General features: G+C 44.3%; 4 protein-coding genes and 1 long non-coding RNA gene across 13 annotated transcripts; 3 read left to right on the top strand and 2 right to left on the bottom strand.

Moving 5' to 3' along the window:
• Positions 1-16: 16 nt before the first annotated feature.
• Positions 17-10,609, bottom strand: rgs14b (regulator of G protein signaling 14b). 9 transcript variants are annotated; one of them, XM_078102211.1, is made up of 16 exons: positions 7,976-8,107; positions 7,551-7,633; positions 6,161-6,182; positions 5,846-5,997; positions 5,627-5,719; positions 4,748-4,891; positions 4,479-4,643; positions 4,301-4,382; positions 4,084-4,184; positions 3,708-3,935; positions 3,490-3,566; positions 3,123-3,249; positions 2,624-2,705; positions 1,798-1,850; positions 1,238-1,316; positions 17-1,025 (listed from the first exon to the last, which is right to left on the bottom strand). In XM_078102211.1, the coding sequence occupies exons 4-16, from the start codon at positions 5,987-5,989 to the stop codon at positions 766-768; spliced, it is 1,635 nt and encodes a 544-aa protein (XP_077958337.1). In that variant the 5' UTR covers positions 5,990-5,997; positions 6,161-6,182; positions 7,551-7,633; positions 7,976-8,107; the 3' UTR covers positions 17-765. The 9 variants fall into 9 exon arrangements, with proteins under 9 accessions (XP_077958337.1, XP_077958339.1, XP_077958336.1 ...); XM_078102213.1 differs by having other exon boundaries at positions 7,554-7,633; positions 7,976-8,063; XM_078102210.1 differs by lacking the exons at positions 7,551-7,633; positions 7,976-8,107 and adding an exon at positions 10,583-10,609.
• A 134-nt stretch (positions 10,610-10,743) lies between these two features.
• On the top strand, positions 10,744-13,311 carry LOC120817364 (uncharacterized). The gene is made up of 7 exons (XM_040173521.2): positions 10,744-10,805; positions 10,930-10,984; positions 11,065-11,130; positions 11,483-11,506; positions 11,620-11,877; positions 12,034-12,132; positions 12,786-13,311. The coding sequence occupies exons 1-7, from the start codon at positions 10,746-10,748 to the stop codon at positions 12,851-12,853; spliced, it is 630 nt and encodes a 209-aa protein (XP_040029455.2). The 5' UTR covers positions 10,744-10,745; the 3' UTR covers positions 12,854-13,311.
• A 215-nt stretch (positions 13,312-13,526) lies between these two features.
• On the top strand, positions 13,527-17,281 carry arl3l1 (ADP ribosylation factor like GTPase 3, like 1). The gene is made up of 6 exons (XM_040173523.2): positions 13,527-13,907; positions 14,617-14,760; positions 15,859-15,975; positions 16,350-16,400; positions 16,509-16,694; positions 16,855-17,281. Exons 1-6 carry the CDS (start codon positions 13,890-13,892, stop codon positions 16,900-16,902), a joined length of 564 nt encoding a protein of 187 aa, XP_040029457.1. The 5' UTR covers positions 13,527-13,889; the 3' UTR covers positions 16,903-17,281.
• Positions 17,282-18,659: 1,378 nt separating this feature from the next.
• LOC120817366 (uncharacterized) lies at positions 18,660-19,899 on the top strand. The gene is made up of 2 exons (XR_005711962.2): positions 18,660-18,793; positions 19,091-19,899. It is a non-coding gene; the product is annotated as an uncharacterized LOC120817366 (long non-coding RNA).
• On the bottom strand, positions 19,896-27,562 carry LOC120817360 (soluble guanylate cyclase 88E-like). Its single transcript, XM_040173509.2, has 19 exons — positions 27,370-27,562; positions 27,086-27,248; positions 26,759-26,899; positions 26,269-26,408; positions 26,009-26,143; positions 25,609-25,732; positions 25,398-25,517; positions 25,191-25,275; positions 24,796-24,882; positions 24,129-24,246; positions 23,423-23,552; positions 23,118-23,264; positions 22,244-22,390; positions 22,005-22,161; positions 21,806-21,915; positions 21,628-21,717; positions 20,945-21,091; positions 20,705-20,842; positions 19,896-20,546 (listed from the first exon to the last, which is right to left on the bottom strand). Exons 2-19 carry the CDS (start codon positions 27,203-27,205, stop codon positions 20,394-20,396), a joined length of 2,289 nt encoding a protein of 762 aa, XP_040029443.1. The 5' UTR covers positions 27,206-27,248; positions 27,370-27,562; the 3' UTR covers positions 19,896-20,393.
• Between the last annotated feature and the right edge of the window lie 348 nt (positions 27,563-27,910).

Below are 27,910 nucleotides of genomic sequence, written 5' to 3'. Positions count from 1 at the left end.
CGACCGACATGAATGATCACCCTTCATCATAAAAGGCTTTAATTCATTGGATACACCCATATCACATCTGCAGAATCATTCCCTGCAATTTCACATTTCGAATCCATCACCCGCACCTTTAGAGGTGACCGAAAAACAGGACATAACCAGAACTTCTCATAGTGCCATCACAGCAAACAAAACGCATTTAGTACCGCAACCACACATTCGAAAACAGCAAGTAAGCACACAGAATTAAGATTAATAATATAAAATGTAAAACATTCATCTCAAAATAAAGATATTCAATAATGTTAAATCAAATAAAGAAACAAACAATTGTGCAATACACCCTTCTGGACAGTCGCTGTTTAGAGTTCAAAGAAAAGCAATGTGAGATTGGGAAGCATCTAAAGCAATGTGAACATCCAGCCGTATGCCGTTAAAACATCCGGCAACACTACAGCAAACACATCATCTTCCGGGCTTAAAAGCTTGAGCTAAAAACACTTTTCAAATGCATTTATTACATTAAACAGTTCATAGCAAACACGTTCTATTAACATATGTAGTGTTTTTAAAATGACCCAACATTTTGCCTTAAAAAGGCAAACTATGAATATGGAGAGATGATGATGGCAAAATATGGTCTCAGAGCTTATTTGTAAACATAAAAAGTGCCGACTCATTTTTGTTGTCTCAGGTACAGATTGGTCTCATGACATTCACAGACGTTTGTGGTAGCTTCTAAATGCGTCTCTTCCGTCCAACCTGCGCAAAAGTCTTTCAAACAGACGTCTCCCTCACGTCTTTGGCCTCAGATGGGGCAGAGTCCGGGGTTTCCTTCGCTGCGCCAGCTGAACTGGGGGTCTCCTTTGAGTCGTCAGCGCAGGAGTTGGCTGCACTGGGTTCTTCTGGCTTTGAGTTCTGTTCTCTGTCTGAAGCCACCTTCAAGAACAGAGGGACCTCCAGCTGCTCTTTGGTCAAAAGGCCTCGCTGGTCATCAACCCTGCAGCACTGAGCCCTGGTCAGCATGTCCAGTAGCCCTGGAGTAACACAGAAAACATCTTCATCACTGACACTGTTCCAAATAAATAATATGCCATTTTAAATCAGACGATGGCTACAAATTGTAGATCAGTCTTTTGTTAGAAATAATAATTGTATTTAACCCTGCTATGGTATACTTGTAATAAACGGAGAAATCTATCCTCTTACAGCATGCGTTTTCAAGTGGAACCAACACTAAAGGACCTACCCTCCATTTCCCGGTTTTTATTGGGCTTGTGTTGAATCTTGGCTCGGGCCTCCACCTCACCTGCACTCACTGCTCCTGCCTGGAACCAAAATAGACTCACGCGTCATCGATCGGCAAATTATTCCGTCACAGGTCTGCAATGCTTGTCAAATTGTAAGCTACACATTCTAGAAATCACACGTACAATAAACCTTTCATGACAGATGTTTTTCTGTTGGCGTCCAAAAGCCTTAGACGGTGTCACAAACCGCTTCGCTTTTAATCTATAGTGCACCCTGTTTATATTGTATATTATAGTTTATATGGATATTATATATATATATATATATATGTCCACATTATGTATCTATATCTTCTGCTAGAAATCCCACAATCCTGTGTACAAATGTTCACTGGACAACTAAAATAAAGTTGTTGATTGAATGGAGGGAAGGTGCATGTTTGTAAATTGTCTAAAGAACATACTGGTGAGCAGATAGATTTCCTTGTATGCATGACTGTCAGTGTAGTACAGAAGATGTGTTTATTAAATCCTCAGTAGTTTAAGAGCATTGCTTCACCTGGGCGGCTGCAGCAGAACTACTGCCTTTGGAAACGTTGGTGTGGTCTCTTCCTGTTGCAACCACACAAAAGATTAATTTCACTTTTTAAACAGTGCAAAGCAAGTCAGTAGGCCATCAATGATGCTACAGAAGCGAACTTCCCATTGTGTTACACACATAGGCCAAATAAAATATCCTTAAACAGAATTACATCTTTCTCAGAAACAACGACTACAACCTAATCCGTTCCCTCGTTGCTAAACGCAGTGAGTGGGGCTGAGTCAAGACGCGCTGATCGAAAGTGAAGTCGGCTCTGGTCTCCTCGCAGTTGGGAAACGAGGTGAGCGAACTCAAAGTGTCACAGCCCTCAACCTACCAAATGGACTCGGACATTTCAGCGCCACAGAAACCAATGAAGACGGCGGCAGAGACGCACAAAGAAATCAGAGCACGACAAAGGGACGAAGACAGTGACGCGGAAAAACATGGACATTTAAGCTCAGAGTGAAAAGCCTTCATCCTCGCCCACAGATAAGAGCCAAGAAATACAGAAACACTTTCTAGGACCCATTAGCAAACAATTAAGTGAGTAAGGAGGCGCGGCCACAGTTCAGGTGGAATAAGAACAGACAAAAGAGTCACCAGTGGTTCACTCGCATCCTCTACAACACGCAGTGGCTGGAGGGCTGTATCCAATTTGAACAAAATCATTAAAATTACACGTCGGCCATGTTGGCTGTTTTTTCTCTCGTGCAGGCTTCTGCTCTTGCAGCAGCAGTGTCACGATTAGTCAGTGATGTTAGCAGTCCTGCTGAATAAAAACATTGTGCTCAAGTGTATCAACCTTTGGTTTTTTCAAGGCGCAGAGTCTTATTGGCCAGTTTGAACACAGAGCTGTTCATGGTCACTGGCTCGTCGCTCCCCACCTGAAATGAACAAGGAAATAAGACGCCGACACACAATTAGGGACACGGTTTTGTGGGGACAAAGGGAACTAAATGCATGAAATACATATTAACAAAAATGGTGTAATCTTCGTGGGGAAAAAAAAGGCTGCAACACATGAAGTTCATATTAAAATTACGGGTTGCATAATTATTAACATTAGTGACGTGCAAGTGGTTTCCATGTAGCAACGGCTGCAAGCAAGAGAGGCCGACGGTAATAATAAAAAAATGAAAGTACACTGCTTTGAAAGAGTGGCAAGTCAATGTGAACTGTGTCACCGGTTAGGTGATTATTTTACAAAACGTTCTAACAATTACTTACTTGAAAAAACATAAAAATAAATACTCCAGCGTTGGCTCCATGATACGGTTTCATTCAGACATACATGAACTCACCATAGTGACCACGGCATCTTGTGGCTTGAGGTGGTGTTTCTGCAGCACCGCAGTCAGAGCGTCCTGCAGTGTCTTACTGGACTTCACCATGATCCCAACAGTCTTACCGGTGAATGTATTCTCCAGCCTGAAGCACACGTGCATTTCAATAAACTCACTCACACACAGCAAAACAAGCAGCAAAACAGCGGTACCAAAATGATTACTGTGGGCATCCTACAGTATTCAGTGCAGATGACTAATGTCTGGTGTTGGCTAAACGACTTCCCTCTGACATGGTGTGAAGTTGCATGCAGCAGTGGACCGCAGGGTGTGAACACCCGCCAAAAGTGGCAAAGAAAGGACGGAAGTGGCACAGTGGACTCACGCAAACATCACCCTGATCTCCAGAGAGACCTGCTGATCCCTCAGTACCGAGCAGTCCTGGTCCAGCGTTAACGGTTGCTGCAGAGAGAGCCAAGGTGTACCAGATAGAGAGAAGTGACTTTCAGAAATGAAGACTGAGTGAGCGGCTGAGAGGATGTTAAAACAAGAAGAGCGTGTGGCCATCTTTCTCACACCGCCTGTTGCAGCTTTAGTCCTCACCTTCTCCTTGCCGTGAAGGTAGATGATGACATCCTTCAGCGGGAAGCCTCTCTTCTCACACAGGCTGGCCAGCATGTCCTTGATGGGTTGGCCATTGCGCGTGGGGGCCAGCGAGGCGCTGCCATCGGGCAGATAGACACAGCAGTAGCCTCCCTCCACCCCCGACACCCCCATCCGACTCCCACCTCCAACCCCCTGTTCTGGAGAGCGGGGACGCAATCTGCCATTCTAGCAGATGGAGAGGAGAGAGCCGTTAGCCAAGCGTGAGAGGAAAAACTTCAAAAACCATGGAGAGCGGAACTTCATGTCAGATATTCTTTCAAGCGGATTCTTGAAGGCAGTGTTTTGTCATCCACGTGTGCCCTATTGCACTGACCTCCATCTGCCTGTAGAGGGAGCCGAGCTCCACACTGCCGCTGGATTTGACAGACACGTGGGAGTCTTTCCCAGCGCCTGAACCATAGTTGTTGGATCCATCTTTTGTTACCAATAAAGGAAATGAAAAAGGAAATTTAAAAGGTTATCAAATGGTGAAAGAAATGTAACAGGATGCACGGCAAGACATAACCCAGGAGTACAAGATCTGCCAGTACCTCCCCAGGAGCCTCTTTTCTGACCCTGTTTTTCAGGGCAAGTCTTGCTGCCTGGCAAGCTGTTGGAGTCTGACTTTTTGTTCTGTTTTGAGACAATAACAACACATATTTTAACAGCACGCATGCCCCCCCCCCCCCCTTTCCTGCCCCTTAGTCTGTGTCTTCCCAGTCATTCTACCTTTTTGTTACTCAGCGGGCTTCTTGCGGCCACTTCCTCCCAGGATCCCGTAAGGACAGCCTCTGTGGAAAGCTGAGGCAGAAGTTTACCTCCCAAGGTGCAGCTTTGGTAGAGAGGGGAGCGCACAAAGCGCCTGTAGCTGTCCATCTTCATCAGTTTAAATATCTGACACAAGGGAGGGGGGGGTCACACATGTAAGCAGAGCCACAAAACAAAAGAGTGTCACTGTGCTACGGACCTAAAAATGGAAACGTGGCGTCCAAACAGACCTGTGCTTGGGCCTTGTCAAACATGTCGGGGGTGGGCCGCTGCAGGTCCTTCTCTTCAGTCTTGGCTGTGTCGTCAATGTTGACCGAGTAGGGAGCGCTGTCGGACAGATAGGTGTTGTAGATGGAGCGAGCTGCTTTTTTCAGCTGCGAACACAACAGATCCCAACTGAAACCTCAATAGGTAATAAAAAAAATTATTTAAATCAAAATTTGGTGTGACCACCCTTCAAAACGCCATCAATTATTTTTGGTACACTTGCAGTTTTTGAAGGAACTTTACTAGCAGCTCGTTAAAAAAAATCTTTGAGAACCAACCACAGATGTGTGGATCTAGGCTCTTCATTTAATCCCAGACAGACTCCATGATGTAGAGATTAGGGCTCTGTGGGGGCATTACCGGCAGGATTTCTTGCAGTTATTTACGCTGAAAATGGTTCTTAATGACATTGGCTGTATGTTTGGGGTCTGCAGAATAAATTTGGTGTCAATCATACGCCTCCCTGCATGATGGATCCGTATCTCTTGTATTCATCAGTATCGAGGACATCATTAATGAACCTCCACCGTGCTTCATTATTGTACTGCCTTCTTCCACCAGACAAACATTTACTATTTTGACTCTTACATCCAGAGCACTTATTGCCATTTTTCTGCAACCCAGCTCTTTTAGTTGTTCATAGTGGAGTCGGTTGGCCTCATTTCCATGTCAATGAAGTCGATAGGTGTACCTGGGCTAAGAGACCTTGCTGATGCAGTACTGCGGACTACTACACAGGTAACATAGCAACCCCTTCTGATCAACAACTGCAAACATTAGTTTTCTAGTATTCAGAAAAACTATAACATTGGCCAGTAAATCAAACGGATTATAAATCATACCTCTTCCAAGGAGCTTGCTGGGATCTTCCTGAATTTTTCACAAGCTTGCCAGAATAATATGTTCTCCGCGCTCACCTCAGACATCAAAAAGGACTGTGGACGAAGACACACACACGGTGTATGAACGCATATGGCGCGTCCTGTGAGAGGGCTTCGGCAAAAAACACTTTACATGTACGCCTGAACATAAAAAGTCCTGACATAACCCGGACGTCTCACCGTGAACTGGCGGACTCCAGCGGGGTCCTCCAGCAGCTTCTCAAAGGAGACGGCCCAGCTCAGCACGCTGTTGGCCGGGGCGGCCTCCCCGCCCGGAGTCCCTGGAAGGCTGGAGCTGCTGCCTCCACAGCCCCGTGCAGACATGTTCAACTCTACCACGCAGACGAGCACAAAACACACCCATTCATCAGAACAATAGAGCGTGACCAAGAATGAGACCGATTTAGCTATTTTCTCGTGCACAGACATGTTTCGGTTGGGAGAAATGGGAGATGTACAGGATTGGCAGCATACAGATTGGTCTTTCCTGCTTACCTCCATCAGACACCGCCTGGCTCTGTGAACAGAGAGACGGAGAGATAAGGTGGGGGATACAACAACGCTGTCACGGACTACAATCATTCCTATGCCTGTAGTTGATAAATCCAACTTCAATGAATCATAACATCAAAAAAGGATTCTTTGTACTTATATTGATATCAGTTCTCCTAGAAGGTATATTTAAAAGTAGAGTCAATAAATAAGACTTTCTGCACAATTGTACAAAAAACAGCTTTACGATCCTTCAAATAGTGTTAATACAGAAGCTTGACACAGAGGCACACATTTAGGAAGTGTGAACACCAGCTGCATGTGTTTTGCCTTCTCCCTTTGTGTAACACTGAAGTGCAATCAGTCAAGTGCTTTTTGCAGGAAACGATTGTGACACTGATGACAAAGTCTCCCATTCAGCTTTAAGAAGGCTAGAAATTCACATCTTGTAAAAGTTCAGTTTCAATTTGAGCACGTTAAGTTAAATTCTGCACATATATAGCATGCAACCCTGCGCCAACTACCAAATGTACATTATCAGTGTCTAGGTATGGATTCAAAAAAAAAAAAAAAAAAAAACTAGGTGTTTCAGGATCTGTTTTTATAATTGATACCGTACAATTGAAGAATGGACTTTCAATCTCAAGGGTTACATTTCAACTGAAACAGCACGTTTGCACAGAAATATTACATTTAAAAAATAAAAAAGTAAAGAATTGTTTAGTGTTTATTATGGTAGTTTTTGAGTTGTATTTTCATTGGATGGTTTTTGGAAAAGGTTTCAAATGTGAATCCCCTTGAGGTTAGCCAAAGTCACGTTGTGTTTTTTCCAAAAGCTCTCTGACCCAATTTCTGAATTAACCTATAAAAAGATCAAACAGAAAGGTACATGTTGTAACGTTTACTAATGAGACTGCTTAACCAAGCTAGTGTTAACAATGAGACGGAAGCCCATATCCTGTGTAGAAAAAAAAAAAAAAAAACACTCCTTACGAGGAAGTTGCAAACAGTCGTGAACCTTTTTTTACACTAAATAAAAAAGGTTAAAAAGATGTATTGCGTGTGTGGTAATTTTAGATGCACGCAAACTGTGTGTTTGACAATGACTCAAAGCAGCAGCTCTTGGCAAGTGATAAACTCTCTGCCCATATAAGGTTGATTTGGACTGGCGGTTTCTCCCCCTCGCCACGCGTTTGCCCTACTGCTCAAACTCTGTTCCGAAAACACAAGATGTCAGTGCCTGCAAATAACAGACTGCAATGAACACCATCGACGAGTGTTGCCTGTGCAGCTTCCGTTCTAACACACAGGCAGAAAGGAATATCCAAGCATTAGGATCCTCTGCAAATCCTTTAAAAAACACAAAAGGGAGAAACAAGATATTGAAACTCACTACCAAGAGTCACAGATTAAAGTAACGTGGCGTTACTTGGTTTCCGCTTCCGAGTCAAGCAGTCCTGATGTCAGTGTTGACTTCTGAAAAGACGAATAATACAAGCCAAGAAACTGCTCCATCGGACTACATCTAAATGTCAACTCAACAGAATGCAGTTAAAGTAGACTTAAAATAAAAATAAAAGATTGAAAAATAGAGTGTTTATCAAATGATGACAGGGCTATAAATAACAAGCACACCAACACAACAACAACATATTTGTTAAAGTACAAAGTATTTAAAGTCTTGTGATTCCTCCATGTACGAGCTGATAAAAAAATTTAAAAAAACACACCCTCCTTTCACATAAATGCATGAACAGATCTCTGGCTGCACAGATGAAACAAAATGAACTGAACATAGGTGTTATTACGTCCACTCACCATGTGTCCTGCAGGAATCCCTAAAGCGCCAAAGTTTTTCGCCATGGTGGCTCGAACACACGGCTACGAGAAGTACGTTTTGCGTCAGGGGACACAGTGAAGTGCTCCACCCAAACATGATGCACTCAACACACAAAAAGTCATCATTTTGGGTCTTCCTGTCACTTCCTGCCTGTAAGGGAAGTCTCGCCATAGCAACAAGCCACAAAAGGGGAAGTATGGTTACGATGATCAAACTGCGCTCAGCCTACATCTTGAGAAACATTTTGATGTGGGAACACAGATGAGACAAAACGCACTCACTCACACAGCTTTTGATGTCAAGTTACTTGACGTAGCTCACGGACCTGGACAGCAATTTTGGAGCTAGCTTATAACCAATGACCTTTTTTTCCCATCATAGGAAAGTTTCCTTGTCATTGGAGGTTATTGAGATTTTGATATTAGAACTACAAAATCAAGACCACTTAATATTGACTTAAACAAAACACTTTCTTTAGTGCCAAACACTGAGGTGCCAACACCCTCTCCTTCAAGTGTGTGTGTGCGTGTGTGTGTGTGTGTGTGACGCTTGTCTTGCCTTCTTATCCGCCATGATACCACTGACTATGGTGCACGAGTTGTCATATTTCCTGCATTGCTTTTGTGATGCAACTTTTGCCAAGCGGTAGAACCTGTGACAAATTCCCCTGAGAGCAAACATCTTCAGGAGGAGCGATACGAGAGCGCTGCCAGTCAGCTGGCGTCACCTGGTCAAAGTTAATTAACAGCTTCAATCTCAATGTTACCAATTTGCTGACTCCTGACATTTGCACGAGCCAGCGACGCCAGGTGAAGCAGGACATTTTAATTGCCCGTGCACCTGTCACGTATTATCAATCACCTCACACGTGTCAACAACTTCCCCGTCTGCCTTTGCCTGGATGCCAAAGCTTGTTGCAAATTGCCCATGAGCGGTTTTCGAGAAGTAAGGTGAAAGTGCACATTCAACACAGACAGGCTAAATTGTTTGTACCATACGATGCTAAAACATCCTCTACTTGCATTTCACACACAAATGTACAGGGCGACAGAGAGGTCAAATGAAAACACAACACTGTGGCACGGACGAAAGCAAGAGGAGGCAAAAGAAGAGAAGAGTTCCTCTCACCCCCTCCCCAAAGTGGTGTCAGAGGAAAGGTCGCGCTGTGCTGCCCTACTGATTCAAAGTAGTGTTTTTAGCTCACTTGTAACCTCACTTTGCATTCGATGCTATTTTGTGCACATTTGGTGTTAGACTGAACAAACCATGATAACTATTAGCTTGGTTAATGCAGCACTGGAAACGTATAATATTCAACGTGATATCATGCTATTCATATAATATTAATATGATGAATAGTTAGTATAAATATTAGCAGCATGTGGGACAAACTAATGTCAGCATTCTGGCAGAAAATGTGCAATTCCATTTATAAAACAACATATTGAATTCTATTTTTGAAAGAATTGTAAAATGTTGCCCAATCTCAGGCACCAATTATGCAAATGATTTTACTTTTTGTGAGTTCTTTCACTCTTTCGTCATAATTGTTGCAATGAGGAAGTTATAGAGCCTGAAAACAGATATCATAACATCATAAAACATGAAGAAGAAAAAAAAGGCGTTAAAATGTATGTTCACCCTTCTTTCAGGATATTCCTTTGAGTTCCCTTTAAAGAAATTGTCACTTGCTCAAAATGATCTCTGTGGATTTGGATTCTTCTCTTGGAACCAGGGGGGGTGGAGCGTTAAAAATGGCCTGTAAAATATGTTTAAACGAGCTTGGTCCTGTGTCAAAGCCTCTTACGCTGATGAATATTCTTTCTCCATTCTGAAGCTTTTCACTGTTATAATATCTTTCGTTTGGTTCCGCATCCCTGAGACGAGTTGAGGTTTCATTTAGTTCAGGTTGAAACCAATGGATTTGCTAACAGCCCCAGTCCGGTTCAACGTGATCCCTCCCGCACGCTAGGATGAAAGAAACAAGTGACTGAGGTGATTTGAATCCACGGACTGGTTTTGTTTTTTTAATGTTGATGAGTTTGAATATTACCCTTGTGTCTGTGTGCTTTTTCTCTATTTCTGTCCCACGGCCCAAACACATGTGGGTTGGATTAAATATGAAATTGCCTTTCGACTGTTAGTTTTAAGAGTGTGATAGCGCTTCTGTTTTGCAATCTGCTCAAAGGGCACCCTGCCTCTTTCCCAGTGCATGCTGGGAAAGCCTCCAGCTCCTCATCACCCTGGTGGGATGAGTGTAATGCAAAAAGGTGGCTGATCAGCAGCACTCTCTGCTGGACGCTGCACAAACACATGCTGTGAATGTCAACGAAAGATGATATGGTATTCCAAAGCTTCAATTGGATGTAATTTGTCCACAATCCCCGACGCTCAGGGCGAGCTGCTGCCTGTGTGTCACATTTGATGGTGTCTGCAAAAGGCAGGGTAGTTTGCTTAAGTCGACCACTGATTTGCCTATAACAGGTTACACTGGTGAACGCTGCCTCATCCTCCATATTCCTGGGTTTTGCCTCTCTGTTAAGTTCTTATTCCATCCATTTATATAAAAGAAAAGTAAAACTCACTTTTCGTTGCATAAATGTTATTCACCCACTGTCGCCGTTGCCTTCACTGCTGTGTATAAAACAGAGATGACGTTTGTGCTGTTCGGTTCTCAGGAATAATTTATTTGCATGGTTGTCGGTGTTTACAAGGCTTCCTGTTTGTGACGCAAAGGGCCATTAGGTTATGCAAAAACAGAGCAGCTCATCATTCAGCTGTGCGTGTGAGGAGACGACACAAACAAAGGTAATAAGAAAAACACAATGTTTTCTACATTTGTTACGATAATTCATTAAACATGTAAAGTGGAGATGTACGTAGCTTTCGTCCTTGACCTGTGTTGACGAGGAGCTCTAATTCTATCCAACAGAGAATGCTTATGAGAAGCCTGTTTCTAAACGCTTGGCTTTATCACCTCCTCAGAGGTAAGTAGCCCCTCGTGCATTTGGCAGGTCATATACGGTCGATGCCTGTTTGATCCTATTCATTTTTTACTATATTCGAGCTGGCGATGGCTTCACCAGTGTCTCTGCCTCGTGTGCGATATGTAACGTCACAGGAACCTGGCCAGGTGAGAAAAATAACTTCTCGCTGTTTGTAAGATGAATTTGGAAATTGGAGATTTACCTGAGTTTGCAATTAAATGAGACGAGGAGAGGCGAAATGCGAAAATGTTTAGTTCTATTGTTTCACTAAAGATCTTTGTGCACATTAGGGATTGTAACTGGCAGTAGAAGGGCGGCAGCACAAGGATGTTAATCAAACAAGGCAAACATTTAGAACATGTAAATGCTACATATTTCCGAGGGTTTCGTGACATTTTTCAATCAAATGTGATGTGTCATGTGTACCTTGTTCTAAACAAAGCTGCTTTTTGTTATTGCATTTATTTTCATGTGTTCTATTTGCTCCGGTTCCTACAGACAAACAGTCAAACTGCAGTGCAGGTAACCTGTAACAATATTGTTACACAATAGTGCATGCACCTAAAAACATAAAGTACCTAAAACACTAAGTTACTGCTCCTCCCCTCCGTGTGAATGTTTCCCCTTCCCATCAGGCTTTCAGGTTTGTGTCAACAGCACTGCATCCAAGCTAAATGAGGGCGATGAAGTCACTCTGACTTGTTTCCATAACTGTTCCAATTGGAATGTGACGTTTGGGTGGAAGAAGGACACGAATGAAATTGAGGAAGAAAGAAATAAGAGCAAGCTGTTTCGCAAAAAAGTGTTGTCACATGACACAGGCCAGTACGTCTGCTTTGTGAACAGCTTGTGTGGCCGATGCGAGTCTCTGCCACACAATGTCAATGTAGAGAGTAAGTAGACTTCACACGGTCAGATAACACTGTATACGTTTGGAATAAGAGCTGGAGAATTTAAGGCAGATTGTGAAACGCAAAACTATATGACTCTTGACACATGTGTCTAAACGGTGCATCCGTGTTTCTGCCTTTGTGACATTCCTCCTGCAGACCAAAGCGTGTTGCTCCTGATCATCTGTGGCGTTTCTGCTTTGGTCCTGGTCCTGGTCATCGGGCTGGTTATGAAGTACAAGCTGAAAAGAGACGGAGGTAAAGACAATAATTCATGTTGTTTTTGCTATGAGACAGCACATAAATAGAGAATATTGTCTTGAAGGCAAATAATAATTAACAGCAGATATATTGTTGGGCTGTGTTGCAAAAATAGTAAAGTTTAAATAATTAAACATGTTTCAAAATCTGTTTGCCTTCCTTGAACTACTTATCTGTTCAAAGACCAAAAAGGGGGAATGAGCGAGTCTAGCTCTCTCCAAAACTAACGTAATCCACTTACCAGCACCCCTAAAACTCATTGATTAACATGTGATAAATCGTATTTGTTTAATCCCTGGAAAAACGGAATTGCATAAATGTTTACAAATGTTTTTGTCGCAAAGGTTCCAGGATGTTACTACTAAGACTAAGTCAACATCTTTCCGTATTTACTATATAGTGTACTTACTCACTGTCTTCAAACAGAGTGTACATATTAATCAAACAACATGTTCTCAGCAAACATTGAGTGACTGACGTATAAATGTACGATGCAGACCAGAGGGGCTGTAATCCTCTCATACATCTCTTAAGTAACAAGAAAAAAAATACATTATCTGTCTCAGAAATGTTTGCATTGCGCCCATCAAAGGTTTACATTATAAAGTGTACTTTATGAAGTCTGACTCCTCCCCTTTTGGGCTCTGCAGCTAAACACAGAGAGAGGAGGCAGCAGAAGCAGCTGGAGCAGGGCGGCGCTCCCAGCTTCATTCACTAACTTCACAACTAAAGAAGAACCATCTCTACCTTCAAAAAATGTCCCTCTTGATTTAGTGATATTGTTTCAAGAAATCATTTTAATCTGTTTGATTAAGATATTAAGCTTTCTTTTTTCTTGAGTGTTTATAGATACATTGAGGTTACAAGCTTATGTGTAGAGGCCTTTGCATTAGGGAGTTTGCATAGCACAGCATTTAACCATAAAGCCCGTTCAATGGAGGAAAAGAGTTTTAATCCAGACGCGGCGCCTGCATGCTGAAACTAATCCCCACGAATGCACTGCTCACAGGAACCAACACCACAGACGACCCGAACAGAGCAGCTTTAAAGCGCCTGGCACGTAATGGATACATGGGGGGATGATAAGGATATCCGCTCCTTCGCAGGAGAGGAACAGATTTGGGGATTTGAGAGTTGAATCATGAAGAAATAATAAATTCCCATGGTCGAACCACATGATACAGTCTTTTGAAGTTAATGCGTTAGACTCTACTGTCTTCTGTCCACATGCTGCAGTACGGCCTTTTTGTTAACGGCATGTTTTCCCCTCCGCCATATGGGAAGATGTCTGAATGTCTTTTCCTTTTGCCTCCTCGTAATATCAGTGTGGGTGTGTCGGGAAGGAGCGTGTATTCGGTTCCCTCATATAGCAGGTGGCTGAGGGATAATCCAGGTAAAGCCACTGCAAAGTGGCGGTGGAGGGATAGACAGAAAAAGGGGGGGAGGGGGGAGGAGGGGGGGGGCTTTGCATGGACGACAAGGGCTAATTCTGGCCTCCTAATCCAAGTCCCATCTACCCTCCCCCGCTCTCTGCGAGGAGCAATTGACGGCCAGGTAGACATAACTATCACGTACACACACACACACGCAGCACTTATTCCCCCCAAGTTTACGGCGTAAAGAGGAAAACGACGGGCTTCTGAGAGCTTTTCCTGGATCGTTAACCTCAGTGACCTGGACAACTACCAAACCGGCTCCAGCTTCACTGGAGAATGTAGCCGCAGCCTTACAGCCAAGCAACAGTAAACGTCACCATGGGAGAAGCTCAAAAGGTAAGTGACCTGATTTTCGGGAACACATTTCAGAAATCCCAGTTCAGCATTAGTTTGACACTGAGAATCATTCACAGGCAGTCTAGACTCCAAAGGTGCGTTAGAATGACTACTTCACATGATTGGAGGTTGTTTGCATGCAGCTCTGCTGTGTCAGGTGGATTATCTAGCCGCTCGGCTTGTTCTGTATTTCTGCCGTTATGCTGTACATCTAAATGTTCTTTCATGTACACCCAAACGTACATACACCGTCGTATCGCTCCCCTTGATCAAAATATATTTAAGGCTTCAATTTCACGTGACGTCCTACGATTGCACAACGTTGCTTCAGACTAATCCCATTAAATGTCCCACCATTAAATGAATGGAGCTCTAATCAACACCAGGGCTTTGAGTGCAATGAGGGAAAAAAGACGCATTCTCACAGAATGGTTGTGCGAGCTACACCGTAGGAAGAGCGGGATCCAGGAACTGGATGTTGGCGGGTGGGTGGAGCAAGAAGGCATGCGTGTGCTAAACAGTGCTGTAAGAGGTGCTTTGATCTCAAATTGGAAAGAGGTCAGTGGGATCAGTACGCAGGTTTACAGCAGGTTATGTTCCAGACTCATAAGAAGCATGTTAATATAACATAACACAGTATTCTGTTTTTCATGCTTTTGCATTATGAAATTTGCTTGTCCCGAACCCCCCCCCCCCTCCCTTCATACAGGGCTTACTCTCTGTCATCGAGAAACTGAAGGGATCCACAGGTCAGGAGGTCAGGATAGTGCTGCTGGGGTTGGACAACGCAGGCAAGACCACCCTGCTGAAGAGCCTCGCCTCTGAGGATGTGAACACCATCACACCGACACAGGTGACCGGAAGCTATGTGCTTAAACTCTCTCACACACACACACACACACACACATCGTGACCTTAAGTTAAGTCTCTTACTGTACGGCATTATAAATAAAGAAGCACCACTGACTGATGCTTGCAGATCGTTTTGTTGTGCCCTTGGTTTTTAATTAAATCATCTCGGCATGAACGGCTATTTTAAATGAACAGGGTGCATCTGCCAGAAATATGGTGTCAATGTTTCCCCTCTAAAGATCGATCTGTCTGAATCCTCGTGCAAAAACAGTGATACAAATGGAGGTCTTCTCTTTTATCAATTACCTTTTTTTTTATTTTATCGGCACCTTAGCCTTGTATCTAATCTTGTGAGACCAGCTGGACCGTCGCACATTGTCCCTGAAAGGTTGGGGGGGGTCCGGATGACCTTTGCTTGACACGCGGTGAAAGGAAATGAGCGGTCACACAGCACCTAACGCCTCGACCACCAACAGCTCATTATTTCCACCCTGTTAAATAGTACGTCGTGTTTCCTTTCTGCAGGAAAGCGCATCCTAACATTAATAGTGAGCTGTTCTTTTATCACCCTGTAGTGATGTGATCATCTAACCTGTAACATGATTATCTAATTCCCTTGCATTACTCTCACAAGACATGGAGCAGATGTACTGCCAGGTCCGGGCCGAGTGTGACGGCTCTTCGGCCCCGATAGGCAGCAAGGATGCTGTCCTGCATGACAAGTCACCACAAAGCTAAACCAGACTTGACACATGAACACACACACACACACACACACACACCCGACACTTGATCCTTCCAGTCTTATCCTCAGATTTGCTCCTCAGCTAGCCTCTCGGGATAAAGTTGTTATACAACCTCGCCGAGGTGCGGCGTTATGAAAAACAGCGCCGGGTTAAACCTGTGACCACCTCCTCCTCCAAGCGTGGAGCGCATGATGCGTCTTACTCAACAACACGTGTTCTCGGGGTCACCGCCGCTTGGCCGAATGGCTGCGTGACCCTTTGGAGGACTTTCCAGGTGCTGCTCACAGGAACCGTGTGGAATCGGAGGCGGCGATCTGCAGGTGCAGTGACTCCAGCTTTGTGTTTCACTTCAGGGCTTCAACGTAAAAAGTGTTGCCTCTCACGGCATGAAACTAAACGTTTGGGACATCGGAGGACAGAGGAAGATCAGGACCTTCTGGAAAAAGTACCTGGAGAACACAGACGTGTTGGTGAGTGACTTCATTTCTCTCCTCATAAGATTTATTTCTGTGTTTGGATGCTCGTTAATGTTCACAAAGTGGTTGGAAGTGATGCTGAGGTGCAGTGAGAAAATGTACCACAAAAAGTGTACAACAGCAATAAAAATCCACAACATTAGAGCTTCACGTATTCCCAAATTAAGCACTATGGTAGTAACTGTATGGGAGGATTCTTAAGTAGAACTCTGTGATGGGAGAAGTGTAACTTCTGTTCTCTATTAACAGCTGCTGTATATTAAAATAGTCACTGACATCTTCAGTTTGTCATTTTGAGGCAACACTTGTGCATTTCAGTTGTGTTTCCTTTTCAGCTTATTTTACTGCAACATTTGTATCTCCTTCAGATTTACGTTATTGACAGTGCAGACAAAAAGCGTTTTGAGGAGACGGGGCTGGTGAGCTTGACGTTATTTCTGCATCAACATATAAACATACAAACCAAAAACATACAACACCCTATGACTTGTGTGTGTGTGTGTGTGTGTGTGTGTGTGCACGTGCAGGAGCTATCCGAGCTGATTGACGAGGAGAATCTAAAGGGTGTTCCAGTACTCATCTTTGCCAATAAGCAGGATCTGGCCACATCGTCTCCTGCCAGTGAGATCGCTGAGGGACTCAACCTGCACACGTACCGGGACCGCGAGTGGCAGATCCAGGCCTGCTCGGCCGTGTCTGGGGAGGGCGTTCAGGTCAGACCGAGTGCCAGCCTCGATCCGTTCATATTTCTGCTCTGCATAAATGCGGTCGTGGCTGCTTTGAAGCAGATGTTAATTCATGCCAATAATCTCGTTGGCTTAATTTGACGGCTGATGTTGTTTGTCTTCAAGCCTATTTTCATTTATCCCACAGGATGGCATGAACTGGATTTGCAACAACATCGTGAATAAAAAGAAGTGAACCAGCGTCCCAGACAACACTGACCAGAGAGCCAGACAGTGGCCCAGCATCACATAATCCATTTACAATCAACACACCTCAACTATTACGGGTCCCGTCCCCTCAAAGATTTGAATCAGAATTTTGTTTTTACAGTTTGTCATTTTTATGAATATTTTGCAAATTCAAAGATATTTTAGGCACTTATCAATCAAAATGAGTGTTTTTGTCCCCTTTTCCCAAGCGATTATTGTGTACTGTGTACTTTCTTAAACACCAAGAAAGTGTGTAGCCATGTAGAACCGTTGGGGTGTGTCAGTTACGTAGACAAAAGTTGTGTGAGTGTATGTGTAAGAACGTGTTTTAAGATTTTTGACAATAAAACAATTAGTTATTTCTGTTTAGTTCATTTCATTTTCCTATTTGGGGATTTTCTGTCGCAACCAGTAATCATATTTCTCATGAATAAATCACACATTGTCAGAAAACACGGGAACGTGACTCTTCAAACTACACGCTGATCCACTGCTGCTCAGCTGTGCTTCCACAAGGCGACCACTTAGATGCATACAAAAACCACTCGCATGGCACAACAAGATATCAAATATTCAAGGCACAGCAGAGCAAACAGTGCAAGAAATTACACGCAAAGAGAATTGACTTCAGAGACTTTCTCAAATGTTTCTTTTATATGTTAATTCAGCATGCAGCCTCTCTTGCAGCAATGTCATGACTTCCTGGATCTCTTTCCACAGAAGTAGTTGGCGATTCCACTTATGTAATGTCCAGCTGGAAGCGCTGTTCTTCTCCCAGCAAAAAAAAACAAATGCTCTTACCTTTTGTGAGCAACCTTAGGTCTAAGATGCGCAGTAAAGATTGTGCAGAACATTGAATTCGGAAGAGATCCCGAGTCCTCACCCACACACGGGTCTGGTCTGTTGGGACGATAGCGATTCAGAACTCCTCCAGACTTGAAGGCCCACACAGCCCCGTGGCCTGTCTTCACATAGCTCTGCTTTAGACTGACCTCGGTGTGGGCTAAATCCTCTATTCAGCCATTTTGGTTGGATTAAATGGATCTTTTTGTTTCCTTTGTCTGGAGCTGTAATTAACCATCTGAAAGCACTCAACATCAGCTGGCCGGCTCTGGTCTGTGATCTGCCCTACTTGAAATTACGCTAATGAATACTTTTCTTTTCCCTTTTTTTTGTTTGGTATTTATTAGAGGTTCTATAAAAAATACACAAACAGCTCGCTGGCTTGCTCGCTAAAAAATGAATGGCTATCTCCATGGCAACGCAAATTTGGTGCAAGTACTAAAACATTTTTTTAAGCCTGGTCTTCTGTTGAGCGAGCACAGCGGGGGATGTGGGACCAATTACGACTTGTAATAAAGGAACATTCTGGCTGCTTGAAGGAGACCAGATGACAGGAGCTGGTGTGGAGCTGATTTTGTTTAGTGCTTCTTCTTCTACCAACAGGTGGCAGTGTTAGAGAGCCGGATTAGTCTCACGGCTGCTCCTTACAAATAACTCCTCCAATTGTGTTCCAAAAGCTCATCTTCGATGAAGCAGATGCTTTTATTGCACAGCTTCAGAACAATTTTACATAAATATGTTTTTCCGAGCGATGCACGTTTTAAACTAATTTCAACTTAATCTGTTGACACCTGCTATTATCTCCATTTGTACACAAAAGAACAGATTCTTAATCCCAAAGTGATGTGATGTCACTTCCATGTAAGTGGCCGCTCACCATGTGTTGCCATGGCAACCCTCCCTGTCATTTGGGGGTCTACCAGCCCACCTCTCTTCTTCACTCCCCTCTCTTGTCCTCCATTTCTTTCATTTTCCCAAGCTCTGCTCATCAAAAGAAAGCCTGCTCAGAGAGCCTGGACAACCACCCTATCCAGGTATGGACAAAAGACACGTCTGTGTGTGGTTGTCAGGGTAACCGAGAATTAACCCGCCTCAAAGCAGCTGGTTAATTGGGTTTATTTATGTTGCTAAAATTTATTTATTTAATTATTTCCCAGAAATCTGCAAAGTCATTACTGCTCATGCTATTGCTCTCGTCTGTTCTTGGCAACAAATGTCATAATATAATAACATGTACTCCTCCTGAACTACAGTTACGAGCTTATCTGAACAAGGTGAATTTGAATCTGTGAATGTGGTTTACCAAACTCGACTTTTGTTTCACCCTTGAGGCTGCAGAGAGTATATCATAGCCACCGAGGACTCCCATCGTGCCGGGAGGCGACCAGGTGCCCTCCATGGAGCCTCCTTCACCCAGTGTCAATGCTTCTCTGACGACCTCTGGCACCCTGACCACCACCACACTGGTCCCGTGGGACCAGGCGCACCTGCAGGGGCACACCATCCTGATCGTGGTCATTTTTAGCGTCGTCTGCTTCCTGCTTCTGTTCGCCTTCTTCTACGCCTTCTGCTTTCATTGCTCCATCGGTTTGATCGCTAAAGACTCACGCGCGGCCAATGGATCCAGCCCAGACCGCGAGGAAGCCACCTATAGGTGCAGTTCAACTGATAACCAGCCAGTGGAGAACATTGTCTGAGCGGGACACTTGACCGGGATTAACTGATGTTTGACTCGTGTATTTCTGTTAGGATGAGACTAGTTTTGTTCTGGTGCCACGTATGGATGTGTGAACGCGCCATCGGCCAGAGAGTAACTTACCGTATTTCAAACAAAGCATAAAATCTGATATGTTGCTTTAAGTCCCAAGTGGATTCCTCACTGTGCTTGATCAACGATTGAACAACAGCAGGGTTTCCCACATCAGATAATTACTCAAATACAGCGGTGATTCCTTTTGAAGCTAAAACACACGGGTATTAGGTAAGCGTGCAGGTGCACATGCATGCATTTCACGTAAGAACACGTAGACACAAGAAGAACTTATCCATGGAGAAATGTGTTCGATAAATGCAAATGTTAATTTGATGCTGACTGCAAGTGCCTTTGAGTGGGAAGACAAATAAAAAACAATAGAATCCACACGCGGCGCGGCCGCCAGCTCGCTTTATTTTCACTGAGGCTGACAAGCATTTACGTTGTGCTGTGGCTGCGTATTTGACGAGACAGAACAATGAGTCCGGACGTGTGTGATAAAGGAGAGGAGGAGATGAAATAAGACATCAAATCTTCCGTGTGCTGCAGAACCAACAGGAAATTGCGGAGCTTGTGTCCAGCTGGGCCGTGTGGCAGTGACCACTTCTCGGTATTACAGCATTACTCGTGTATAACAGTGACGCTAACACTGATAGCTGCAATGTATTTCTGTAGAGTCCGTCAGTAAATAAGCCATGCTGATTTTTCAATGAAACATAACACCACGCGAGGCCACTAGAAAGAACAGACTAGGCCCTGTAGAAACAACACTTCATTAGAGATTGTAAATGCATCACCACAAGGATGCCAAAAATATCAGCAAAAACGGCATTCTTATCTGGCATTTAAGTGGTCCGTTGAAAAGCCGGCGTCTGCCTGCCTCACGACACGGAGCACGTGGCGCTCTTGGAGCAGTGGGAGTCGCAGGAGCTGTCAGGGGAGGCGATGATGGAGTCCACGCCGTCAGACTCGGGGGAGACCAGTTCCAGCTGAGCGTCGTGGAGATCGCCCTGCAAGGCCTCCTTATAGTGGGGCTGGGAACAGAATCGTTTGTTTAATCGCATCAACCATTGCAAAATGAACAAATCAACGTGACGTCGTGGGAATGAAAAGAAAGAAATGATTAGAAGTTGAAATTAAATCAGAGTCATTGAAAGTCCCGAAATCTCTGGCAGCAATAAATCCCACTCACCTTATGAACAGACATCTCCTCCACCCGGCAGCGAGCCATCGACTCCTCCAGATTATGGCCTGAAATCTCCATCTTGATACGGTGAGAGCGAAGAGATTTCACATCATTCTCGTTCTGCCCTGCCGCCATTGAGGAACCCTGGGGGCAAGAATTCTGGGAATTACATAGCTGATGGTGATGATGACGGCGGCAATGAAGCACATTAGAGTGCAAACCATCCACGGACGGTGGATCCCTTACCACTGCCTCCTTATCACCTTTGGCCTCGGGGCTTGATATGTCGACCTTACTGATCGTGTGGGTCTCAAACTGAGGACACGCTGCCTGAGCGTTCCCGTCCTTGTCTCTCTTTCCTTTCAGCCAGTAAGTCTCAATTTCAACATTCCCCTGCAATGGACGAGGAGAAAGAATAAAAGTTAGAATAAGGTTTGGACGTATGTGCACAAATATTCAAAGGCATGTGCTCAAAGGGGCAATTACTGTTAACGAGATGGAGTGAAATTGCAGTTGGCAGATTCCATTAATCAGAATACCCTGATGAAAAATGATCAGCTGCCTTAGAAACCTTTGGGAGTAACTTTGCTGGCATTCTCAGTGAACGTGCAGCCTCAAAGTCAGACCCAGTGATAAAACAGATTAAGGTTAATCAACAAGCAAAGCCACAATTATGAGCTCTGAACACAAAGTTTGACTCCCCAGAGTTATTATCATTTCATGTGGTCCAAAGGTTTACACAAATTCACAAATTACAGTTTCAACACTTTAAGTAGGTAATGTATAATAATGTGCAGATAGTATTTACTGCTTTGATTGGGGCGGATCAGAACACTCTCAGCCCCATCGTGACAGTGTGTTGGTCATATCTTCAACACCAAATCGTTTTAGTGAAGGTAATTCATGTGGTTAATTAATGAACCTCTAACCTTGATGGTGATGGTGCCCCTCCTTTCAAAGATAAAGTGACTCCCCTTCAGGTGCTCGTAGGTGGCGCTGCTGAGCTGAATGTGCATTTCCTGCATCAGAGAAAGGCCCGGGCAGTTACAACAAAAGCCCAGCGAGCTCTTAGTTAAGTCGTCATAGCGACAGACCCAGTCAGCTGACCTTTCCATTGCTCTCCATGGCTGATGCGGTGTGGACTGTGTCCCCGTGCAGACCATAACGTGGCATTTTATGTCCCACCACACCTGCCACAACCATCCCAGAGTGGATCCCTGCAACCAGAACAACAATGTTCCTTCACTCAAAGACGGACGTGGACACACACACACACACACACAAAGTCTTCCTGTGTCCCACGCACCAACACGGATCTGTATGTGGTTGCCGTTAGAGGGGTCTTTCAGGTGATCTATGGAGCGCACCATGTCCAGGGCCATGTCACAGATGTTGTGCGCGTGGTACTTTGTCTTCTCCGGAGCCCCGGCTACCACCATGTAGGCATCTCCAATGGTCTCCACCTGGAAACGAGAGAAGCCACAGCTCTCACGCACTTCTAGAGAAAGTAGACCTTTATGAGACAAAGGGGATTCACGCGCAAACCTTGAAGACACGGTGCTTCTCGCTGAGCGTGTCAAACAGCGTGTACATGGTGTTCAGCATGGAGACCACCTGCATCGGAGTGATGTGGCTGCAAATGCGTGTAAATCCCACGACATCGCTGAAAAGAATGGTCACATCTGGAAACACCTGGGTGAAAAAAAGGTGTTGATGTTATGTGTGTTACTGCACAAACGCACACAACCAGTGAGTCATTGATTCATAGGTCATATTTTATATCAACACTGTTATGGATCATCAAGAGGTCACTCTTGATTTTCCTGATTTCTTTCATAGCAGAATGTCTCAGATAGTAAAAAGCTTTGTGTGAATGTGTGTGTGAGTGTCTATCTACACTGAGCAATGGAAAAACCCTGAATACCAGATGAGTCATAGATGCAAAAATAAACCCTTTAATCATTGAGTCAATGTTTGTGTTTCAGTGCACATGAATTACTTGAGAAGATTGACTGTATTTGTCTCTTTTATCTGTAGGAGCCTTATGAAGCTCTTCGGCTTGGTTAAAAAAAACCAATGGAAACGGTAAAACAGTTCATCCTGTAAACAAGTAGGCTGGTTCTCTTCAAAGCACCTTTTCAGCTCTATGTGGCCTTTGCTCCAGAACCAGGCTCGCTGTTTACAGTCTCGGCGCTAAACCAAGCTAACCACCAGATGTTCTGTAGCTTCACATTCACTGCTCTATGAGCGGTATCAATCTCCTCATCTAATTTTCCGCAATTTTAAACGGGTGTTTCGGAAAGCAGCAAAAAAAGAGGTTGTCTCTGTTGTTTTTTGGTGCTATAAGTGTCAAACTATTTCTAGCTATATACAGAATATACACATATATACATATATATATGGTAGCTACGATCCAGACCTCACAAGTGTTCACGGCCGGCTCTCCTTTCCGCAGCCTCTTTGCCACCGGCTTGGGAATCATCCTGTACAGGAGGTCATCGGTCTTCTTCATCTCGTAGTCCAACATCTTCATGCTCTCCTCCAGCTTACTGGACTTCTTTTGCTCCTGCGTTCAAAATGGGAAATAAAACGACAGATGTTTGTGTCTCTTTGTGTCATCCGGGGCTGCCAGACAGAAAGAAGGGCCTCTGCGCTACTTTGCAGAGTGACAAGCGATCAGCCGATCACACGTGTAAAACGAGGCCAAATGTTTGCAGAGCGAACCTGTATGAGAGCTCTCTTCAGCTCCTCTGACTGCTGTGTGCCCGCCAGCACCAGGTCTCTGCTGGAGTCGTGCATGCTCAGGTCATTGATGTACAGGCCGGTCTTGAACATAGCACTCAGACTCTCCATTCTAGACACACACACACACACACACACACACACACACACACACACATATAGTAAATTATAAAGAAAGACACACCATGACAATGATAGTACGTATATGGGCTAAAGCAGTGTATTTAGACATAAGAATAGCAATATGTATATAAAGCTAACAATTAAATACAACGGTTCTGAGAGATTTTATTTTTAATTTCCTTTACTTAATAATAAAAGCAGTTGCATTTAACGTTTGAGGAGTTTTGTCAATGCAGATATAAGGGCATTCACTTACAAAACAAAAGGTTTGAGACGAGGGGGGGCGGCTGTTTTGGTAATGTACTCTGAGGAAAACACTCTTAGTTGCAAATGGGTTTCCATTAGGCTCACAAGAGCAGCACTGTCTGATTACAAGCTAATTAGCAGCTCATTTCATGCATGGTAAGTGCTGTTAGAATGGGCCCCCAATTTGATTCGCTGCCCAGGCTTTTATTTCCAGCCTTCTAATTCAGTTAAGCTCTTGCTGCTTTTTATTTTTCAGCTGCAGCTCTTCTTTGTGGATATCGGTGTCTCTGGATGTGCGTGTGTTTTTGTTGGACCTTACACAGGAGTTCCCAGGAAGATGATGGACTCCCACTCGGGCATGTATCTCATTTGTCCTTTCAGTTTTAGGCAACGGCTCCCGTCGCCCCAACTCTCCATCGCGTTAGCACTGTTACCGTCTGAATGAGCAGCACGGGGGAAAACCAACAAGACAACCTTTTAGAGATATTTGTTATATATAGATAGCTGCAGATTCTGACGACACTTTGTTACACTTTAGTATAGTTCAACTAGTTCAACAAACGGATATCAATAACGGATATCTGTATGTTCAGTATGAACCTGCAGCCTGCAGGAGTTTAGCGTAAGCTTAGCACGAGGGCCGCAGCTGACCTGCCTCTGTCTTAAGTCGAAGACAATGAGCGGTTGTGCGGGGCGACCTTTTGGGATGGAAACAGTGACTTCCAGGTTGCCTGGCAGCCACACAGAAAAACAAGACTTCACAAAGTAATTGGACCCAGTCAAGAGCCAGCCCCCACCCATGTCACCACTATGAATCCATAAATTGTTCTTTGTTTTTGCCTTTGAGCAGACTCAGGCTAGCGGTTTCCCAACTGGATGCTAAGCTTAGCTAACCGGCTGCTGGCTAAAGCTACAACCTCCCAATAAGAAGGGCAATGGGCTGATGTTCTCAGGGATTGTCTCTTTGGAGAACATTGAGACATTACCTTTGAAATCATCTCCGATGATGGACTGGAAAGCCATGAGCTCCACATCTACGTCAGCGGAGCGGTTGGCATTTTCATAGTCAGAATCTGTGGAAGAACAGGGTGGACTGTTACTGGAACAGTAGAGCTTCACATTCACATCCAGCCAATGACAACGAGGGCTGGGATCAGATCCTCTAGATTTGATCAATTTGCATTAAAGCTTCAAACTATTTCAATTATGCATCTGCAAGACCTACGAACCTCTCAACTTCCATTCAGCAGTGTTTTACTGCAAACCTGCTCTTTTTATTTTAATCAACTAAACTTAAATTCAGTCTTTGGCAACCAAAGGCTGGGAAACTGATGTATGTACATTTCAGTCCAGGCCCACCAGACCCAACCCTGCTTCTTACTCTGGATTCGGTTGTGAAGGTTCCTCTCTCTCTTCACAGGCTCCTTGGACATGATCTCAAACAGGTTGTTGGGGTGGGAAATGATCTGTAAACAGATTTCAGAGACAGTATTGTCTTATTGTTATTAATATTATTATGTTCACAACTGATGCTTTGTGACTTACAGTATATGGAGAGTGCCGTGGTTAAACTGGGGTGGTGTCTTACCATGCTCCAGGATAACTCCACTAGGGGGCGAGCCAGCAAGAAAGCGTCATTGATCTTCTTTCCGTCCAGATCAGGGAAGACGGTGGACAGGCCCGAGCCCACGTTGTGTACCACCATGTCCTAAAGAGGCAAACTATTGCAGTGATTTTGTTCATTTAAGGCTTTGTTTCATTCGTTGGGTCAGGTGACGGGTGTGAGTCAATAGGATCACCTGTCTGAAGACAATGTTAAAGGGGAAGACCTCAAAGAAGAAGTCTGAGGTAATGGGCAAGATCTCCTGCTCTTCCTCGTCCTCCTTCATGATGTAACGGTAGGCTGAGTTGTCAAAGTTCAACCTGCACAAACCCACACAGATCAATGTGTTTATTAGATTTAAAGTAATTTTATTTTAATTAAAGTTCCAACACAACACGGTAAAACACATTTTGTCGCATTGAATGTAAACAGGAAATTGTCTTTTTATCCTTCAATGATATTATCATACATCATTCACAGGACTGAATGTAGCTATGGTTTCCGAAGAGTGACATAAGCTGGAAATACTCACGGTACTTCAAACCTTTACTTATACACTTTCTTAAACAGCTTTGTACGTGTGTGTGCGTCTTTACCTCATGGTGACATGGGAGTAGTCTCCGACCATCTGCTCGGACAGCACCTCCACATGGATGTCGGTGTCGTAGAACTGCTTCCCCATCTGCCTCAGCTGCCCCATGGCGTAGTGCAGGTAGCCTTTGCGCTTGCTCCTGCCGGTCGCAGAGGGAGAGACAATTCGATATCAGCCCGATAGAAATGAATCGCACAGCTTTCCCTGAATGATCGGCCAGTTCTTTAAGTCTGATGTCTGATGGTTCCACACGTGGCCTCGGACCTGTAGTGGAGGGTGACTCCAGTGGCCGACTCCTCCTGGCAGAAGAAGGTCGGCGGCTGCACCTTGGGGTAGCTGAAGCGCAGGTACTCGTGGAGATTATCCAGGCCGTTGACAAAGTCGCGAACATGGCGGCCCAGCACCTGGAGGTGGAGACGGATGGGGACAGTCAGGTCTTTCAAAGGTTTGCTCTTCCCTTTTTTTACTATACTTTTATTAGCTTTCGTCTTGGGCCGAAAGGATGAGCCTTTTTTTTACTTTAGCCATGCAATCGACTGCAAATCAAGAAATCTTGCTCTTGGCTGCTGATATTTGGACATTTCTTGACAGTTAAATGTTCCTTCTTCAATAATAAGACACAAGATGATATATGAGACGCTGAGAAAAATCTTTCGCTGACAGCAGTTTAAAGGAGCCCCAGCGCACTGGCTAGTAATATCCTCACACATCTAACAACACACAACCCTGACAGGGTTGAGTTGTTTTTCTTCACCTTGAGGATCCTGTCATAGCCGTACTTCCCAACAAAGCCCAGGAAGTAGACCCCCCAGGAGTTCATCAGCTCGTTGTAGGGCGTCCCTGTCACTCCACTGGCAGCCTTTGCAATACGGGGAATCACACTCTCACTATACACCTGAGGACACACACGTATATACACATTTAATATAAAAGTACTCCTCTTGACATCAGGACTACGGAGCTCAGACAAAGTGACGAAAGCTGAAGTCAGATTGACTTGGATGCCGTCAGCACGGCTCTCAAACAAATATCACTATTCGGTGCACACACGCAGTGTCGTGATTCATCTCGGTTACCGTACCTGGTGGGTGACAAAAGAGTGTAACCTGACATCTGCCCTTTCTCTGACCAGCTTCCACACGTCGTCCCCGTACGACTCTTTGATGAAGTCGTGAAGACTCTCACACAGCAGCCCGTACATTGCGCCTCTTCGGATTGGCTTCCAACGGCCCTCCCAAAGGCCCCTGCAAGCGAGCAGGAAAAGTTCAGAACGATCCGCGCCGCGGGCTGAATTTCAACGCGTTTATCCTTCGGCATGAAGCTATAAAAAGTAATGTGGTGGATATTGTTGCTTATCAACACTACCTGTGGAGTTTTTTAGCGTCCTATCCTTCCCACAAGCTATCTACCTCAGGTTTCATCTGAAGGCCAACAGGGCAAACGGTCTTAAAGGTGTCGTGATCACGCGGGCCCTTGAGTCTGAACGGGTGTCTTTTGTTCTGCCGTCGGCTGTCAGCGCCTGGTGGCTTTGCTCCGCTCTCTGCGTGACATGAACACACTGCGCCTCTCAAACACAGGTGTCACAAGAACTTGTTATTGTCCCTTTTAAGCAAATCTTATTGATACACAAATGTCATTGAAAAAAAAAACCTTGTTGGTGATGGCGTGCAATAAGAAATATAGGTTGGGAATAGAATGGAAGGGACGGATTGATTCTAAACACTAAAGCTCCGTTGGATACAGAGCCACACAAAAGCTTTTCCACTCCTGGGGCTTCTTTTTATAAATCAAATAAGATTTTTTACTGAACCAATACTCTTCAATAAACATTTAATGGGCAGAAACCTTTCAACTTCTGCTGTGTATTTCAAGGTTTCTTTCTGTGACTCAGGGTGACTCCACATTT

Source organism: Gasterosteus aculeatus, chromosome 4 (genome assembly GCF_964276395.1).
Source record: "Gasterosteus aculeatus chromosome 4, fGasAcu3.hap1.1, whole genome shotgun sequence".
Taxonomy (NCBI): Eukaryota; Metazoa; Chordata; class Actinopteri; order Perciformes; family Gasterosteidae; genus Gasterosteus; species Gasterosteus aculeatus.
The sequence above is the reverse complement of the archived record's forward strand: the minus strand, read 5'-3'. Positions and strand labels throughout refer to the sequence as shown.